The 20,387-nt window shown below is 37.2% G+C and overlaps 1 protein-coding gene across 1 annotated transcript; it reads left to right on the top strand.

Moving 5' to 3' along the window:
• Window positions 1-1,450: 1,450 nt before the first annotated feature.
• Window positions 1,451-19,653, top strand: slc7a9 (solute carrier family 7 member 9). Its single transcript, XM_053493344.1, has 13 exons — window positions 1,451-1,514; window positions 4,579-4,781; window positions 5,193-5,340; window positions 6,609-6,851; window positions 9,814-9,939; window positions 10,167-10,266; window positions 11,135-11,179; window positions 11,494-11,617; window positions 11,998-12,101; window positions 14,387-14,483; window positions 14,635-14,784; window positions 15,479-15,653; window positions 17,844-19,653. The coding sequence occupies exons 2-13, from the start codon at window positions 4,680-4,682 to the stop codon at window positions 17,903-17,905; spliced, it is 1,476 nt and encodes a 491-aa protein (XP_053349319.1). The 5' UTR covers window positions 1,451-1,514; window positions 4,579-4,679; the 3' UTR covers window positions 17,906-19,653.
• The last annotated feature ends 734 nt before the right edge of the window (window positions 19,654-20,387 follow it).

Raw genomic sequence — 20,387 nt, 5'->3', positions numbered from 1 at the left:
TAACTAGCAGGCATCAAATACTTGTATTGGATGTTGAAAGTATATTAAACATAAAATTCTGGTAGGGTATAAGGTATTGCTTAGGACAAAACAGTTGGTGGCTCAGTGGTAAAATTCCTGCCTGCTATGCAAGAGGGTCAAGGTACAAAAATACAGTATAAGTAAAAGTAGAATTAAGCCGTAGGCCCAATGGACTAATCTTGAAGCTTTACTTTGATATTCTTCTTTAACTGCATACCTTAAAATTAGGATTAAAAGCCTTTTAAAATATATAGATCGTATTAATTGTATTCAGGTCATACTGAGATATAATTTAAAATGTAATTACGTTTAAGTTAGTTGCAGTATACACCAATCAGCCATAATATAAAAAACACTGAAAAGTAAAGTGAAGTACATAGACTTAAATGGAATATCTAGTAGACATGCTTCTGTTAGGCTGTAAGATAATATTAGGCAGCTAGTAAACAGTCTTTGAACCAGATGTGTTTAAAGCTAGAACTTATGCAAGCATAAGGAACTGAGCGACCTTGACAAGGGCCAAATTGTGATGGCTAGATAACAGGGTCAGAGCATTTCCAAAACTCTTTCTTGTGCGGTGTTCAAGGTATGCAACACTGTAATGTACGTCCAAGGCTTAATGATGAGTGTGAGATTTAAAGGCTAACCCATCTGGTCAGATCCAAAAGAGGAGTACCACTAGCACAAATCAGCACCAATCAGCAATTTGACCATCAGCAGTGAAAGAAGATGAACTGATTTGGTGAATCATGTTTTTGTTTTATGTGCGTGTGTGTTGTTTACATTGAGAAGAGCTGGCACTAGGATGGAACCAACATGACAGACAAAGAGTTCAGGGTGTTAATCTGGCCTCCAAATTGCAATCTGTGGAATGTGCTGAACAAAAAAGGCTGATAGCATGGTCTAAGATAACACAGCACAGATTCAGAGGTGATTTATCAGAGCTGATTTGTGCACCTGGGGCCCTATATTCGGCAGGTGATCTAAATTTTATGATAATGTATATGTGATGTAAATCAGTAAGTGTATGCACAGTAAGTGTAGTACAATTGTTTCTACACATTCCTTTCTTAAATTTACTTTAGTGCAACAATTTTGTTAAAAACATATATATATATATATATATATATATATATATATATATATATATATAAAATTGTGGTACTGTAATTGGACATACACTTGTGTATTGGCCTTTCTGCAGCTGCTCCGTGGTGTCCTTTCTGCCTCTTTCCTCGTCCATTCATTCAGTACAATCGGTATCAAATGTCTCACTCAAAGAGGTATTGTGTGGATCTGTGCAATTTCTATTTCTCCAGCAAGCTACACTCCTCCCCATACTTCTTCACATGATCCAATCAAGACCCAGTTTTAAAGTAAGCTGCATAAACCCCACCTCTTTGTAGCAAACAAACAGAGGAGGAAAGATCAGAACTAAGGAAATAACAAACCTGTACATGTGCAGAGCATCAGCAGGCAGACGTTAATGGAGAGTAAGGTTTGATTTTCATTCTATTCTATAGAATGAGTGATCTTGACTGTGTTTTCTTGATTTCTTGTTTTTCTTGTGTTTGAAAACTTTGTTTCACTAACTTACTATTAATGAAATAAATATGAAGTAAAGCTTCATATTTAAATGAATAAAACAAACTTTGAATACTAGGTTTACTTTAGTAATTAATTTGGATCTTTATGTCATTTGTGGTTATTCGTAAAAGGCTTTTTTTTTTGGCTTCCACTCTCAGAAATAAAGGTACAGTTTTGTACTAATGAAGGTACAAACCATTGTCGTTGTGGCAGTACCTTTTAAGGACACAGAATTGTACCTTAATATAGAGAAACAAATTTGTACCAGTACTGTTTATAAAATTAAAGACATTATTTGTACCATGGGCAACCACAATGTACGGTTTTGTTTTATAAACTTGCTGGTACATAATTGTACCTTAATCAAAGGTACAAATTATGTCCATGAAGGGACCATCCCAGTGACAAGCCCTTTTGTACCTTAATGATGTCTAGTGTGTTCCTTTGGGAACTATAAAAAAGTCATTTTCCCATTTGAATAAGACATTTAATCAATTTATTATCAGTGACTATAAACGTGTATCAAATGCATATGTTTGAACACTACATTAAATTACTGCAAAATATTCAAAAGAAATACATCTTTCAGATTTACAGTAAACAAATATTTAAACTAAATAAAACACTTCTATTAGATAAAAAACCTTTCACAAAATACAATCATGTTAAAATTGTATAGTATATAAAATACAACTTTCCATCTACAATATAACTTTTCGCAAATTGTTCACAATCCAGATTACACTTTTAAGGTAATTTTTTCCACTTTTCACAAAATACTATTGCATTTACCCAACATTCTTTCAGAGCAAAAATGAAATGAAAAGCATCAAAAACACATGTAGAGATGTACACACACCTGGTAACTATACATATTCACAAAACTCTTAAATGATTGCAGCAACTTTGCAGGAAATTACAGCTGTTGCTATTCTCAGCTAAAAGTTATCATAGGCAGTGGATAGTAAATGCTATATGCACAATAAACTTAATATTATGGTCATTAATTGCTTTAAATAAATTAAAATGTGTGCAAATGGCCTACATCATTGGATGCAAAGCTGAATGAGTTAATTTAAAAAATCCCTTAGGGGTCTGCAGGTGTTTTAAGGCCCTGAAGAAGTTCTTACATGTCCAGACATTTGCATATTTTTTTGTTACTTATAAACATATGAATGTCTAAAGTCTAATCACACTGTATTCAACACAACCTGGGCTAAAGTAACATGTGAGCAGCATTTTTACTTTGGAGAAAATGAGTTATGCATGGTTATTGAAAACAACAATATGAAGACATAAGTGAACTTTGCATACCTGGCATTTCCATTTTTATTTTATTTATTTTTTTTTTTTTTTGCTGCTTACCATACACTGATTTACAAAGCACACAGACCCCGTGACCAGCAGTGGCCACATTCCTGGCATCTAAGGTCAGTCAATGTGCTGGTTGTATGTAGTCACAGGTGCAGACAGATACTTGCTGTATTGTGTGTCCATAGACTTAAAAAATACAAGAGATCCATCACGAATCCAGACTCCAGTTGTGGTCCATGTTCGCATGCAGGCAGGATTTGCGAGTCATACATGACTTTCATACACACATTAACAGAATGACTGCTGGCTGGCTCACGGATTACATAAATTGTCTAAATAACTACTGAAAATATAACTAATTAACTGAGCACTTAAATGGCGGTCCTAACGTTTTAGATTACTCGTTACATAAAAAAAGTAATCCAAGTGCTCTAACACGTTACTTTGTAACTTTGTGATTATCATTATCATCATCAATCACTAATGACCATGCATAAAGACAACACAAACACAAGCTTATATATATATATATATATATATATATATATATATATATATATATATATATATATATATATATAATCTGTATATTAAAAACATCTGTAGCTACATAATGCAGTATTTTAGCCACCTGGAGCTAAAGTATTTGTGCTAAATAACATTATAGATAGCAGTGTCATAAGCTAACCAAAAACTAAAACAAATAGTTACCATAAGCTAAAGCTATCCAAAATTGGGTAAAATACATTAGAACATTTACACCACAACTGATATTTATGAATTTCTGTAATCTACATAAGGCATTATCTTATAACTAAGCTAACATGTTTGTGCTAAGCTACTTAAGGCAGTATAATAGCATGATTAGCAATGTTATCATATCAATGTAAATATCAGGTTTTTTTGTATCAGAATAAGGATTCTCTGAGACTTAATAGGGTAACAGATTGCTGGAGTCTCAGTGTTGTTCTGAGGTTAAGATAAACTCCTCCCACTGTCCAGAACATTCTGTACCCTTTATGTTAGAACAATTATGGACCTTAAATTCAGTTGTACAGTACCTTAAAAGGTAAAAAAAAAAAAGTTCTCTATTCCGTACCATTAAGGGTACATTTATTGAAAAGGTACAAAATTGTTCTTTAAGGAACATTATTTGTACCACTGTGTACCTTTTTTCTAAGAGGGTGGACTACCCATAACAAACATTTTTTCTTACAGACATAAGTATACAGTTAATAAGAATTCTGAATAAAGTTCCAAAGACATAACTTAACTAGTGAAAATTTAACTAGTTAAATTTTAATATGCCTTTATTGGATAACTTTACTCTAGCTGTAACAAATCATGGAGCTCACAGTGGATTTAAGTTTTGGGAATTCTAAAAGAAACAATACAAAGCTTTCTTGTTGTGTAAAGTTCAACACAACAACCACAGCAGTTGATTAAATCCTGTAAGGCCAATAAAAATCACCCCATGCATTTTTTTTGTTTATTGGTATAATTCAAAGGCACATTGCTTTATAGTAGAAGGGGTGAGAGAGGTTATAAAATCATAACTGTATGCCAACTAAGGCAAGATATACTGACGCAGCAGGCGATGCCGACCACTTTGTTGCACTTTTACTAACAAGCCATGAACATTTTTCTTTATTCCAGGCAAAACTACCTGCGACATACTTTTACAAGGAAATATAAAAGAAGACATACATCTGTAGTACAGTATACTGTTTCAGTCAATTAGCACAGACAGTTGTGTGATGGCTAAAATGGACAACGGTGACATCACAGATAAAATTTATTGCCAAGACAGACAAAGCAAGGAAAGCCTGGAAAGCAAAGCTGCAGTTCTACAGAAAAATGTGAGTATACTGTTGGGGAGACATGCAGTGGAGATGGCTAGAATGTGACATTCCTCTACAGTGGAATGTAATTCTTTAGTCATACAGTAGCTGCTACTTAATTTCCACACACTTACCTAGCCCTGCTGTGCTGAGAAAACAAAACAAAACAAAAAAATCCGAAAACAAAATAACAAATGCAAAAACAAAATAACAAAAGCAAAAGCTAAATAAAAAAAAAGCAAAAACAAAATAACAAATAAATAAATTAATTAATTAATTAAAAAAAAACATAATGGAGATTTAATTTCTCTGTAGATTTTATTACAGTACATAATTTTGTATTTTAGGCTCTCATTTATTTAATTGTTTGTTTTAAAAAATATTTATTTTCCTTTTTGCAACTTTTTTCCTATATGTAACCTTATTTAGGTGGGTCTAGTCAGTGGCATCTGCTTGATTGTGGGGACAATGATCGGATCGGGAATCTTCATCTCTCCCAAGGCTGTGCTGGAGGAAACTGGAGCAGTGGGCCCATGTCTGTGTGTGTGGGCCGCATGTGGCGTGCTAGCTACATTTGGTTAGTAAATAGACAAGGATACAATTACCTTACCTACCTTTTTTTTTGTATTTTTTCCCCAATTTTTTTCCCCTCCTTTCTTAAAATTATTTTTTAACATAAGAAAGGCTTTATAGTTCTGAGGCATGATGGCAATTCATGGGATTTGAACTAAAAGCATTCCAGTCACTGTTGCAAAAGTTTAAAGGTTTCACTTTCATTCCAGTCAGTGCATTTATTCTGAATTTAGTGCATGATAAGATCTTGCTAATACAGTTGTATTAGCAAGATCTTATCATGCACTAAATTCAGCAACGGATATTCTTGCTTCTAACACATCAACTTCAAGAACAGATGGCTCATTTGCTACCTAATATATCCACTTACCACTTAATCTGTTAATTGTACAAGCTGCTTAGTTGAATACCAATGACAAATAAAAAAAAAATAATAATTTTAAGCTGGCATTTATTTTATTTTATTTTTTTGATTCAAGGGTTAGAAAATCAGTATAGGGATGTAAACAAATAAAAAAATTAAGTGGATTGTGAAGGATATTCTATGGTTTTTATATTTATTTTTATTGAAAATTCACGCCTTGGGTCTGTGTGCATAAAGTTTGCATGTTAATGTTGACTAATGATGCTTCTAATAGATTTGTTTATTAATTATTTCATGTTTGTTTTTTCTGTGCTTTTTTTTTTGTTGGCCAGGACACATGTACAAATATGTATAAATATAGAATATTTATCTTAATGAAGATTTCCTGGTAAGATAAATGTTACACTGAAATAATAATAATAATAATAATAATAATAATAATAATAAATAGCATTATTACATTACATAAATTGCATGTTACATGGTAGTTTTGATAGTAGTTTAATCTTTTTGAATATTGCATTTGTTAAATTAAAAAGACAAAGTTTGATTAACTGCAAAGGCACAGTTCAACAACTTTCTTAAAATAAAAGGGGGACTGGTAATTTGCAGAGATGGTGAGAGCTGGTGCAGCTTGATAAAAGCTTTATACTGTAGATAAACTTGGTCATGGGAGTATAGTGTAAAAGAACATTGTGTTTGTGCATGCTTGGTTATTCAGATCATGGTCAATGAAACACTTTGCACACATCTTCAAGGTCAAAAACTACTGAAGCCCTGAGAAAAAAAAGTACTCTTTATTTTAATCTAGTAAAAGCTTACCATAGTTCACTCTAAACTCCAATATCAATGTTGAATGGTACACAGAGGGTGTATGTGTTTCTGTGCTTTTGTGCATGTGTGTACAGGGGCCCTTTGCTATGTAGAGCTCGGCACCATGATAACGAAGTCAGGTGGTGAGTATTCATACCTGATGGCGGGTTTTGGACCCACTCTTGCCTACCTTTACTCCTGGACAACCGTCTTGATACTGAAGCCTTCATCACTGGCCATCATCGCCCTCAGCTGTGCAGAATATGCCTCTACACCTTTTTACCCAGGATGCATTTCCCCGGTGATTGTCACCAAATGCCTGGCAACTGCCTCCATCTGTATGTGAAAATCATAAGAACTACTATTTTCATTATTAAAGTTACATTATTATTATGAAAGATATGAAAGAAAGCAGTAAAAGTCAAAAGTTTTAATTCTGCAGAAAGTGCTTTATGCTCAGCCGAGGTCACTGAAGCTGGAGCCTAAATTTCTCTTTTTTTCTCACTTCTTGTGTAGGAAACAAGGCTAAAATACAGATATTATCCACTACATTATCCAAATGTCCCTCTACCTAAATTTGCCTTAATATTTCTAGTGTATATCACAGTAATTGCACTTACAAGTTAGATTTAATTTCAGTTGTTTGTTATAAAAGATGATCTTAGCAGAGACAAATGATTACAATCTACTTCTTCTCAAATGAACATGGGGTAATATTATTCCTATCCCAGTAAGCCTCTATTAGCACTAGATTAATTTCCCTTTGTTAACCACTAGGTGCAAACATAACTTTATCGATTAAGGAGCCAAATGTGCAACAGTGAGCAACATTTAGAGCATATCAATTCAAACATCTTTGGTCACTTAAAATAAAGTAATTCATTTTATTAAAATTATGTGGCATTTATGGGGCAGATTGTGGAAAATTATTAAATATTCGTTAAACATTAAAAAAATATATGTACTAAAAAAAAGCCTCTTAATGGACATAAGGCGAGGCGGCGTAACTGGGACACATGAAACGTGGCGTTGATCCACCGCATAGTAGAGGGAAGCAAGAGCTTGACAGCGCATGGGTTGACAATCTTGGTGATGGTAAAGGGACCGACGTAACGGGGGGAAAGTTTGCTGGAGGAAGTCTTTAGAGGGAGATCTCGAGTGGAAAGCATGCCTCTCTGCCCTATTCTATATTTAGGAGGCCATGAGCGCTTACGGTCCGCTGGTTTCTTGTAGGTCCTGCTGTGTCATAGTAGTGTCTTTCTGGCTTGAGACCAGGTTCTCCTACAACGGCGGACAAAGGCTTGGGCAGACGGAACGCTGACCTCCTCCTCCTGAGATGGGAAGAAGGGTCGTTGATACCACAGTCAGCACTGGAAGGGAGACAACCCGGTAGATGATGAGACCTGGGAGTTGTGGGCATATTTCACTCAGGGTAGGGACTTGCTTCAAGAGAAGACATCTCAGAAACCCATGCACCTTAGGGCTACCTTGAGGGACTGATTCTTTTTCTCAGTCTGGCCGTTGGATTGGGGGTAAAAATCTGAGGACAGACTGGGGGTGGCTCTAATGAATCTGCAAAATGCTTTCCTAAACTGTAAGGTGAACTGGGGCCCACGGTCGGAGACAATGTCTTTGGGGATGCCTAAAAATGTGCATTATCATGAAGTTGGTGGTCTCTTTGGCAGATGGGAGTTTAGGTAGGGGAATGAAATTGGTGGCTTTTGGGAACCGATCCACCACGGTCATGATGCATGAGTGGCCGTCGGAGGAGTGTAATCCTCCATGTTGATGGACAGGATGGGATTAGTAACGGTCTGAGAAGACCTGCCAGTGCGGTGTTGGAGTGTTTGCACCTAGCGCAGATGTCACATGCCGCCACATAGCTGTAAGCGTCCTCCCTTACCGTGGACCACCAGAAACATTGTTGGACTTGAGTCCGGGCTGATCCGGGATTGCAGGATAACTTGGAGCTGTGTGCCTATTCCAGGACCAGAGAGCATAGAGGAAGAGGAACAAAAAGGTGGTTAGGAGGCACGTTACTTGGCCCTGGTTCATGAAAGAGGGCTTGTTATACTTTGGTCTCAATATCAAGCTTGGCCACTGCGAGCAAGCATAATGAGGGAATGATGGTCTCATTGGCAGTGGAGTCGTGAGTAGGCAAAAACTGCCTAGAGATAGAGTCTGTCTTGCTGTTCCTTGACCCAGGACACTAGGAAAGGACGAAGTTGAACCTGGCAAAGAACAGTGACCACCGAGCCTGACGAGAGTTTAGCCTCTTGGCGTTGTGTTGGTACTCCAGGTTCTTGTGGTCATTTCAGGCCAAAAATGGGATCTCTGTCCCCTCTAAATAGAGTTACCACTCCTCCAGGGCCAGCTTTATGGCCAGAAGTTTTCGATCGCCGATGGCATAGTTCGCCTTGTGATGGGGGGGGGTAAGACGTGGCTCCAGTTTGTAAGCAGGTCGTGGCACATAACGGGTTCCAAGCTACAATAGTGTTCCTGATCCTGGTCGATTAACGGGTTGTGACGGGTTAACCAGGGCAGGCCTAGGACAACAGAGGCATGTGATCACTCTAGGATAAACAGTGATCTCTGCTCTCAGTGGTTGCCCAAGACCCGTAGGCTGACGAGGGGAGTTCTGTGGGTGATATATGGGAGCAGGCTGCCTTCAAGGGCCTCAACCTTGAGGTAGGTCTCCAGGGGGTTGAGTGGGGATTCCCAGAGCCTTGGCTGATGCCACAGTGATCAGATTGCAGTCTGAACCTAAATTAATCAGTGCCTGCACCAGGTGGGTCCATTGCTGAGCAGCTCCTGCTGGTGAAAGGCACCTTGACTCTTCAGCGCCGATCTCATGCGGTCAACATCTGCTGGATTCATATCCCTGGCTGGATTATTCTGTCACGGGGTGGAGCAGGACGAGGTGAATCCAGGCACAGATAAATGATCGCAACGTTGAACGAGAGCAGTCGGAATGCGGAAGTGAGGGTCAAACACCGGATAATCAGTCAGTGTAGCGTCTGAGCCAAATCGCAAAACGAACAAATCGTTAAATCGAAACGGGGGCGTGGGAAATGACACAGACAAGCCCCAGGGATAGGCTACAGGGCCCCCGTAACACTGTATACAGGATAAAGCAGTATAGGCGATAAGTGAGTGAGTGAGTAATTAAAGTGGGTTTATATATATATATATATACATTTTAAGTTATATAAAAACATATTATTTATTGAGCATGATTTTATTCTAAATAAAACAAATTTCTGCTATTTCAATCTTAATCTCTCTTTATCTATTTAACAGTTGTGCTTACACTCTTGAACTGCTTAAGTGTAAAGCTATCCAACTATGTGCAGAATTTCTTCACTGCAGCAAAACTCTTCATCATTGTCATCATAGTGGTTTCAGGCATCGTTATGCTGGCCAAAGGTTTGAACCATGCTACACACGGGAACTAAACACATTGCTGAAAAATGATAGACTGTGACTTAATGAAAAGCAATTAGTCCTTAATTAAGAAACACTAGACAAAATATTGCAGCAAATGATTTTTTTTCTTCCCTTTTTGTAACTTAAATTAGTAGGTAGTTTGCAGTTAAGCAACCCTTTGGTGATATAAATATTCATTAATGTCTTCTCATTCATGATCTTTTCAGGAAACACACAGAATTTGCAAAATGCATTTGAAGGAGGAACAACTTCATTTGGATCAATCGGACTTGCCTTTTACAATGGTCTTTGGGCGTATGATGGATGGTGAGTTGATTTATTACTTTCTAGCAACTGTCACATGCCAAATAATAGACATCAATACAATATACAGTACAGAACAAATTTGTGTACATTTCAAAAGTCTATGTAAATTTATTTCTACAGAGCTGTGTTATAACAAAAGTGTTAACTAAACACATCACTTATATTCAGAGGTTAAGGTTACAAATGATTTAGGAATGTAAAATTTATCGTTTTTTTTTTAATAAAAAATAACATTACAAGAATTTTAACGTATATTATATAAAGTGTATTACACACAGTACTGTGCAAAGGTCTTAAGCCACCCTTCATTTCTTCATAATAAATTTAACTAAAGAAATGGGAACAAATATTTACTGTGACAGGCTGCAAAGTGAATAAAGATGCAATTTAAAATGTGGTTGTTTATTTAACAGCCTTAGCAGCAATCTTATTTCCCTACTCATCTGTTCCAACTGTTCAGCATTCATCATCACCAGAATATTAATCACAGTCCCAATCATCTGTCATCATCTGAAGCTGTTTCTCACTGGTTCATGCCTTAAATTAATTTCTTCTGTGCTTGAGTGATTTATAGGACACAGTGTGGCCTAACAAACAAAAAAAGATTCCTTTGAAACTGGGCTAAAAATGAGAACCTAAAAAGTATTTCATGAATCCTGGAGAACTATTCCTCAAGACTACATTAAAGATAATAGAAAGTCTGCCTTTTTAAAAGCAAAACATGAAGAGGTGATTGGTGGATCAAAACCTTTGCACAGTACTTTATATTTAAAGCATGTATAAAATTACGATAGAGTATTAAATATTAAATGTTAATGGACTACTGGGCTGGTAGCAGATTTAATTCTTGCCCATCTGTCTTCTACAGGAACCAACTCAACTTCATTACAGAAGAGCTGAAAAACCCTTATAGGTGAAGGTCATATCAGTGCTTTGTTCTGCACACAGATTTATTTTGCAAAGACTGTACAACTGATTTGTAATGTCGACATTTTTCATTCCTAGTCATTTTTTGTGATGTTCACGTAATTGTAGTGCATTCATCCTTGCAGATTAATTGTGTAAAACCTTCTCAGTGCACACTGGTGTTTTATTTTTAAATTGTGTGAACATGTACTTGTCTTGATTTTTTTTATCATGATCGTTCTCCAGCATGTGTGGGATTTTTTTTAAGGACCTCTTTTGAATTTCTTGCTATTATGGAAAATTTCTCTGCCATCTCGACAGGAACCTCCCCATGGCCATTATTATTGGGATTCCTTTGGTGTCAGTGTGCTACGTGTTGGTCAATATTGCATACTTCAGTGTCATGACACCTACAGAACTACTTCAGTCTTCTGCTGTTGCTGTGGTGAGTATAATTATTAAAGAGAGACAAAGTTTACAAACAGCCAAAACACAGTATTGGTGCTGGTTTTATTTATTTTTTTAATATTTTTTATTTTATTTTGTTATACATATAATACAGAAAATGTGTGTGCCAAAGAAGCTACTTGTGAAGTTTATGCAACATGCAAGTTTCATCTGAAAAAAGAAAAGTTACAGACGCTACATAAAATGGGATGAAATTTTATTTAGCAAATACCAAAGCATCAGATAAGAGTCATCAGTGTAAATGATGTGCAAACTTCTATCCTTTCTGTTAAACAGGAATGTGTGTACAGTACTGTACAATCCCCCTGAATGTCATTTAAGCTGATTATTTTTAGTCTTGTGTTGTGTGCTACACAGACTTTTGGGGACAGAGTCCTGTATCCACTGTCATGGGTGGTGCCATTGTTTGTGGTTTTTTCCACTTTCGGAGCTGCTAATGGAAGCTGCTTCACTGCTGGAAGGTAAATTGCATTTAGAATCTTTTATTAAAATAAAAGGCATTTTTGGATCCTATGAAAACTTAAACACTGACTGGCTGATATCCTGGTCATGAGAGTGTCCCTCCAGGGTGTGGGTTCGATTCCTGCTTGGGATCTGTGTGCATGGAGTTTGCATGTTCTTCCTGTGTTTGGTGGGTTTCCACTGGGTACTCCGGTTTCCTCCCACAGTTTAAAGACATGTACTATGGATAGGGCTAATTGATGTTCCCAATTACACATTCAAGTACTAGACTGAACCCACTCTTGCAATTAGATCTGCCTTAATGCTTTGTAGAATAGATTCAACGAAGTGCTGGAAACATTCCTTAGAGATTAAATACATATTGACATGATAGCAGAAATATTCCTCCAATAAACAAGTTAAGTAAGCACACTTTTCAGTATCTATATACTGACATAAGAAATGTTCAGCAAATCAGAACAAAGATAAATAACAAAAATCAGTGACAAAAAGCATTCCAATCATTTCTTGTTTTGTTCCTGTTGAAGGTTTTAGTGGCACCAGCTTTAGAAGGTCAGTATAGACAACTCTCTCCCTGACCTAGATTTTAGCTCATTCTGATCTATTCCCGGACATTATCAAGTATACTGTGAAATAAAGCGTCTCCAAAACAAAATCTCTACTACAACATCTGTATTTTGGGTTTGCGCTGTGGTGTCTGTCCATTGACATGGCCTGATAAAGCCGTGAACTTAGGTGACCTGGGATCAGGTGTCCAAATCACCTTAACTAGCTCCTCTAATTTTGAAGAGGCACAAGTTGTACTGTAATCAAAAGCTCTGTCAGTTTGCCAAAATCATTTTCCTATCACAGCGAGTACCCCTGCTACTGGGAAGCAATTATAATCTTTTGGTCAATACTAAGAACATGTAACCATGGGTGAAGATAAGGTTGTACTGTATATTTACTGGTAAACAGAGAGCTTTGTACAAAAACAAAGTTCACAAAGAACACATAGAACTCCATAGAACAACACAAAGAACTCCAATTTCACAAAGAACACATCCCACTCTTATGGACACTCTTCTCACTTTAAATACACTGGATTGCAATGCCGGATACCCTGTACCTAACACAACAACTGTTGATGTACATGAACAGACATTTCTTCAAAATTCACAAAACAGACCTAAACTGATTTAGCATGATTTCATGACCCCTTAAATACTGTGCAATAGGACAGAGTTGATGCGCTGTTTCACAGGCTGTGCAGAAACAGCATTGCTCTTTAGCAGATATAGTCTTCTCTCCGGAATCCTGGCATAGAAATTTCCTGGAAGGAATTAGGAGTGTAAATGCTCTGTAATTGATACACACCCTCTGGCACCCTTTCTAAAAAACAACAACAAAGTGTGTATGCGTGTGTGTTTACCAGTAATACTGCATTGAAGAGGTCTTGAACTACACAATCCCAACATTGTTTGGTGCCTTTAAATTCTCAACTGTCCCTGGGCTTTGTCTTCATGGTTTCTAATTGCCATTGTAATGAGATTGTGTGTATGTGACCTGCGATAACTTGGCACCATGACCTGCGCACTGCCTCCACTGTGCTAAGAAGTTCTGCACAATGCTCTGCTCTGTCCTTCAGAAAGCGCATTTATTAATATCCTCTTTATGGCCTACACTCAGAAGGCTTTCTTCCTCGACCTGAAGCGTTGCTCACTACTGTCTTCTACCAGCCTTAATGCCATGACACTAGGCACTAACTTTCCTCTGGTCACAGCTTTCTGCTGCTGCCTCTATGATGGAGGATTTGCACATTGTCCATTCAGACTTAATGTCTTGACCTTTGGCTAAGGTGTTTGGTCACTGCATCTGTTTTTTAAATTAAGTGTTTATTACTGACAAATCTGTGGCTTGTATACATTTCACTGATGGGTCTTTAAGTTATGCCCATCCATATATTTTTTTTATCATTCCCAGTATGGGCATAGTATAAAAATGATCTTTATCCTTAAGAATTGTCTTAAATGGGGGAGTGTTTAAGAGCTTTAAGACATTTCTGGTGACCTAGTTGCAAAGGTGCAAAGTACGTAAATATCTTAATCTTTAACAAATTATAATTGATTTAAGAACAGTCATTCTAGACTTGTGGCTTAGGTCATCTGCCACTTACACTGTGCCCCTGGTCTCAGCTGCTGACCCATGTGTTCACTTAAACGTTAACCATTTGGCAAATGTATGACAAGACCATCACAGTAAATTGATATTTGTTTGTTTTTGCGTGCGTGTATGTAACGGTAAGGCTGACTTATGTGGCTGGACGTGAGGGTCACATGGTGGAGGTTCTTTCCTATATCAGCCTGAAATATTATACCCCTGCACCAGCACTCATCTTTAATGTAAGTCACAGATTTTGGGTGTACAGTATATACATTTTGTTTGTATTCATTTGCTTTTGCATGGTCGCATAAGCTCCCATATGAAGACATTTCTAAAGGCATTTCTGTATAAAAGTGCTTATTTTTATGTTCTACTTATATCCAAATCTAGGCACTTTTGAGCATCTGCTATGTAATTCCAGCGGACATTAACACTCTCATCAACTACTTCAGCTTTGCTCAGTGGGCTTTCTATGGGCTTACTGCCCTCTCTCTCATTGTCATGCGATTCACAAAAAAAGAGCTACACAGACCTGTGAAAGTAAGTGTGCATGCCAATATCCATTTTATCTTCTATTTGCAAAGTCCACATGTCCTGTATTTAAGCAAAAGTACAGATACCCTGGGTAAAATGTAACTTAAGTAAAAGTCCAGCCTTTTTATTTGTACTTCATACTAAAATTGCTTATGCATCAAAAATACTGAAATTGTATTAGCTCTCAGTAGCTTTTAAGTCGAACTAAATCTCTCTCTTTCTCTGTTTCCCAAGTGTGAAAGTCCATTTCATTGCTATCTGCAAATAATTAGGCTTTTCATGGAGGACTTTTAATTTAATATAAAAGTCAGCAAGTGCAGATATTACTTCTTTCAATTTTACACACCACCGTGGTTATGTGATGGAATGTCATGCAGAGTGAAGTAGAAGGTTTAGATATCTGCTGTAGGGTGTAGTGGAGTGAAAGTGAAAAATATCCAGAAACAAAATAACTTACATAAACAAGTACATAAACATGACACATAGCCCAAAAAGAGCTACAGTATAAACCAATAATAAATAACTTTACATTTAATGCCATTTATTTTTCCTTTCCTAACTTACTTTTCACATGTATAGTTAAAAATAATAATAATAATAATAATAATAAACGTTGGCATTAACAGCATAATTACCCATAATGTCTTATCCAAGGTACTTGATGAATAAACTCTGATAGTTTGATGATTGTTCTTCACAGGTGCCCCTAATTATCCCTGTTGTGGTGGTGGTTGTTTCCTGTTACCTCGTTTTGGCTCCAATCATTGACAAACCTGAGCTTGAGTATCTGTACTGCGCGATATTCATATTGGGTGGACTGATTATTTACTTTCCCTTTGTGTACTACAAGTTTGGCTGGGTCAGCAGAATCACAAGTGAGTAAAAATAACACTATTTACTGTATATTATGACCAGAATAAACTTTAAATGGTTATTAATTCAAATAAGTCAAAGCTTATCAAGATTAGGTCTCTAACTGTAAAGAGTTCACTAAGCTTTGTCTCCAAAATTTATTGTGGCCTGTAGACTAGGTCTTAGCTGGAGTCATTTTAAGACAAAACTTATTTACTTTTTGGGATATTTTGCTGACGAAGAAAGAAATACAATTTAGCGTAAATGAGGCATACGATACTTAACCTTACAAAATGTTATTTCTTTGTATTAATAAGTTAGGCAGAGAGTTCTGCCGTACAGAAAGACAGGCAGACGTATGTGGGCTTCAACCTTAAATAATAATATTACTGGTTATAATAAAGCTGATTAACCTTTTATCTCTTTCTACAAACTCTTTTCCTGTCAACGATAGGTACGAACATTAATAAATCTTTTGGGACTGGACTTCGGTTCGGAAGGTCCCAGATTTAAGTCACCCCACCACCAACAACTTGTCCCTGTTGTGCCCTTGAGCAAGGCCCTTAACCCTCAACTACTATTTTATTTTATAAGGCTTCATAGTGTGTTAAAGGCCCTCTTGTTCTTCTAAGGATTTTTTAAGGACATGCTCAGAATTTCAGTCAAGGAAATCAGCATACATGCTGGAATCTGCTGCCATTAGAATGCAGAGAGTTTGGGCATGGTACAGGGCCATTACACAAGATTTTGCTGCGTAGCTCATACACACTTGCATGTATACACGCGAAACCTGTTTACAGTAGATCTCATTGAGCTGAACATCTTTTGCTATGCATGTCATGCGCTCTACTCAACCGGAAGTCAGTTATTTGGGTTGTTTGCAAAACACATCCAATGTAATTTAATATACTTCTCCTAGGAGATTTTTGCAATTGCCACCAAACTGAAATAATATGATCCCAAGTCACTGAGACTGCAAAATTGCGAAGGGATTTTTGATATCCCAAACGATTCAGTTGTGATGCTGCCTTAAACTTAATGTATGTCAAAAAGGGGCTAATAACTGCGTGACATGAGTGACATCATATTAGGTGACATCTTAGTGTGATGATTTTTTTCCAGCATCCTGTGCTTTTCGGAGGCCTTAACGTGCTCAAAAAGCAAACAGGATGTGTTGTACCTGGAAGGCGATGGCACAGGTGCTTGGGCCCGATCATTGTTGTTTTGCAACTTAAGGCTAATATCTACTGTACAATACAGTACCAGTCCAAACATTTTATAATGGTTCACCCAAATATATTCATTATGTACAGTAATGCAGAGCTCAAAGCTTTATAGACATTATGTTCAGGAGCGACATCACTATTTCAGCACGCAGCTTTATCCCCTATACAGTACTGTACCAGTAATATATTACTCCATCCTAGAAAATCCTTCCTACATACTGTATAATACATTTGTGCTAAGGACATATGTTAAACCCTTTTTATCATGTTGTTCACAATTTTCATGGTATTTGTTCAAGTAAAAAATAAAATCTACTATTGGAAGCACTAATGTAGAAACAAATACACTTTTAAGAAAGATTATTAGATTAGATTTGCTTGGTTTTATACACTGCCCAGCCAAAGAAAAGTCACACACTCATCAGGCATTGGCCGCGGCACCATTTCAACAAGCTTATGCAACATTTATTTATATCCAGAGCAGCAGATTTCTCTCTTGCGTTAGATCTTGGATTAGATCTCTCAGTACAAGATCTTGTCTTGCGAATGGGAGTCGAAACGTTGCCTGAAGGCCTCTTCAGCATGTCCCAAAGATTCTCAATGGGGTTAAGGTCTGGACTCTCTGGTGGCCAATTGGTGTGTAGAAATAATGTCTCATGCTCCCTGAACAGCTAGACAATTTGAGCCCAATGAATCCTGGCATTGTTATCCTGGATTGTGCCTGTGCCATCTAGGAAGAAAAAAATCCATTGATGGGTGCTAGGCATGATGGGTGCATCACTTTATCTCCCTCTCTTCTTACCACCATTGTCAACTTGGTTCCCTTTATAAGATCATTCCCAGTTATAGTTAATTATTTCTGAAGCATTGTATTATTCTGTAAGTTGCTGTGTAGGGTAACATAGAAATTGGAAAATTAAAATGTATAGCAAAGGTTTTTGTTTTTATTATTTAAACTTTAAATAATTTTATCTGCACTATTCTCAGATCCTCTCACCACGTACCTTCAGCTGCTTATGGAAATTGTACCAACAGAGAAGACAGAGTGAAGAATATCATCAATAAAAGGCTCAGATACAGTAAACTGATGACTGATTAGTGATTATGTTGTTTCAGAATGTTAGAAAGAAATCATTAAAGAAGAGCTAAATACTGTATGTTACTACCCAAACTGATGGGGCTTATTAGTCAATCTTTTAGTAAATGTTTGTGTTATTGTTTACCTCTTCTAAACTGAAGTCATTTTTACAGTATTTACAAATGTTTCTTAACACAGATTTTCTTCACACAAGCTTTTATTTTTCTTTGGTTTTGGGGTTTGTGTTTCTTTACTTTTTAGATTTAATTAGTTCCATTGATCCAAAAATCTGAATGTGGTGATGTTTACTATTATTATTATTATTATTATTATTAATAAATATTAGGGTCTAAGCACTATAGCTGTGCGCAGGACCCTCTTGTTTTCCTAAGGATTTTTTTCCCCCAACCTTTTGGACTTTTTGGGGGTCTTAACATGCTCAAGGTTGAAATCTGCTGCCATTAGGATGCCTAAGAGTCGCGTGGCCCCCACACAAGATTTTGCTGGATAGCTCATACACACTTTCACGTAGGCACATGAAACTCAGTACACATTAAGAGCTGAACAATTTTCACACTGCATGTCCTGGGCTCAACTCAACAGAAGGCCGGTTATTTTGGGCTGTTCGCAAAAACCCACCCAATGGATTTTTATATACCCCTCCTAGGGAATTTATATAATTGTCACCAAGCCGATGTGATCCAATGACATTGAGGAAGCAAAATCGCAGTGGGATTTTTGATATCTCAAACGGGTCAGCCGTGATAATGTCTTAAACAGAAAAATGATTAATAACTTTCTGTGTGGCATTATATTGAGTGACATTATATTCAGTGACATCACATTGAGTAACATCATAGTGTGATGCTTACTTTCAAGCATCTGCGGCCTATTGAACACACGTACACATCACAAATGTTAACACTCACACACGCGTGCACACACACACACACACACACACACACACACACACACACACACCTCTTATGACGCACACATACCTCTCTCATGACGCACACACACGCAAACACACATATCACAATGTTAACACTCTCACACTCACACAGATACACATGTATACACAAACACACTCATACTCATGTAGATCACACATCACAAATTTAACACTTATACACTCACATCTCTGTGTCACATGCCCACATGCAGAAACACACACACCTACATACACTAACACATGTCTCACACACATCACTAATGTTAACACACAGACTTACACACCACACACAAACACGCAGAAACACATTTACTCGTCACACACAGACTGACACATTCACACGTCACACACACACCTCTCGTATTTAACCCTCACACACACACTAAGGCACTCAACAAATATTTACGACCCAAACTGACATTAGCTTGATGTGTGCAGGTTATGCGGTGCACCTGGGGTGGCGATGGCACAGGGTGCTTGGGCCCGTCATCTTTGCTTGCAACTATTATCATTATTATTATTATTATTATTATTATTATTATTATTATTATTATTTACCTTAAAAGAAATCTTAATAGACTTTTACTTTTTTGTTAATCAACACATGGATAGGAAATTTTATTATTCTGTTTTTCCTGTAAGGGGCTTCAATTGTCTTAATTTCACAATTTATAAAATCTTTGTGACAATAAAGATATAATTATATAAGAATTTATTAGTGGTTGATTCAAGTTATAGACACACCACCTTTTTAGACGTTAAAAAGGTACGGTAAAACCTTGGTCTGCAAGTGTTCCGTAAGATGAACAAAGATTTTTAATAAATTTTGACTTGAAAAACGACCAAGTCTTGGTTTACGAGTACCAAGTATCATGTATCACACATGCGCTTCTTGTTTTGTCGCCGAGTGTCACGTGATCACAACTGAGCCAATTTTTTTTCTCTCTCTTGTGCTGCGGAATTGTGGGTAATCGTCTCTCCTGCTGGGTCTTTTCTCACTAGTATAATCATCATCCGTGCACGCATTTTCTCCATCAGCATGTCGTTGTGTGTGCGCGCGCATAATTTGACACCATGCCGGTTCACACACTCTCTCTCTTTCGCCTTTAGTGAGAGAGAGAGAGAACAGTAGGCAGACGCTGTGTGTGTGTGTGTGTGTTTGTGAACCGGCACTCTGTCAAATTACACACATAATTGCAGGCCAAAACACACACACACACACACACACACACACACAAACACACACACACACACACACACACACACAGGCCTGCGCGCATAAACGGAACACTTATCTGTCGGGATTCACAGATGATTTTTTTCATAAGAAAGTAAAAAAAAACATTTTCCCCCTCAGCCTATTGTCACCATACCGGTGTCAAATTACACACGCACACACACACACACACACACACACACACACACATAATGACAGACCTAAACACACTCGTTCTCTCTCTCTATCTCTCGCTTGAGTGTGTGTGTGTGTGTTTGTGAA

This window comes from Clarias gariepinus, chromosome 3 (assembly GCF_024256425.1).
Source record: "Clarias gariepinus isolate MV-2021 ecotype Netherlands chromosome 3, CGAR_prim_01v2, whole genome shotgun sequence".
NCBI classification, from domain to species: Eukaryota; Metazoa; Chordata; class Actinopteri; order Siluriformes; family Clariidae; genus Clarias; species Clarias gariepinus.
The sequence above is the reverse complement of the archived record's forward strand: the minus strand, read 5'-3'. Positions and strand labels throughout refer to the sequence as shown.

What these genes read in the sequence shown, in the direction of transcription:
- slc7a9 (XM_053493344.1), top strand. Translation starts at nt 4,680, where the DNA reads ATGGCTAAAATGGACAACGGTGACATCACAGATAAAATTTATTGCCAA. An exon ending in AGTCTTCTGCTGTTGCTGTG is followed by an intron (nt 11,618 to 11,997) that starts GTGAGTATAATT and finishes TGTGCTACACAG; the next exon opens with ACTTTTGGGGACAGAGTCCT. An exon ending in AGCTGCTTCACTGCTGGAAG is followed by an intron (nt 12,102 to 14,386) that starts GTAAATTGCATT and finishes TGTAACGGTAAG; the next exon opens with GCTGACTTATGTGGCTGGAC.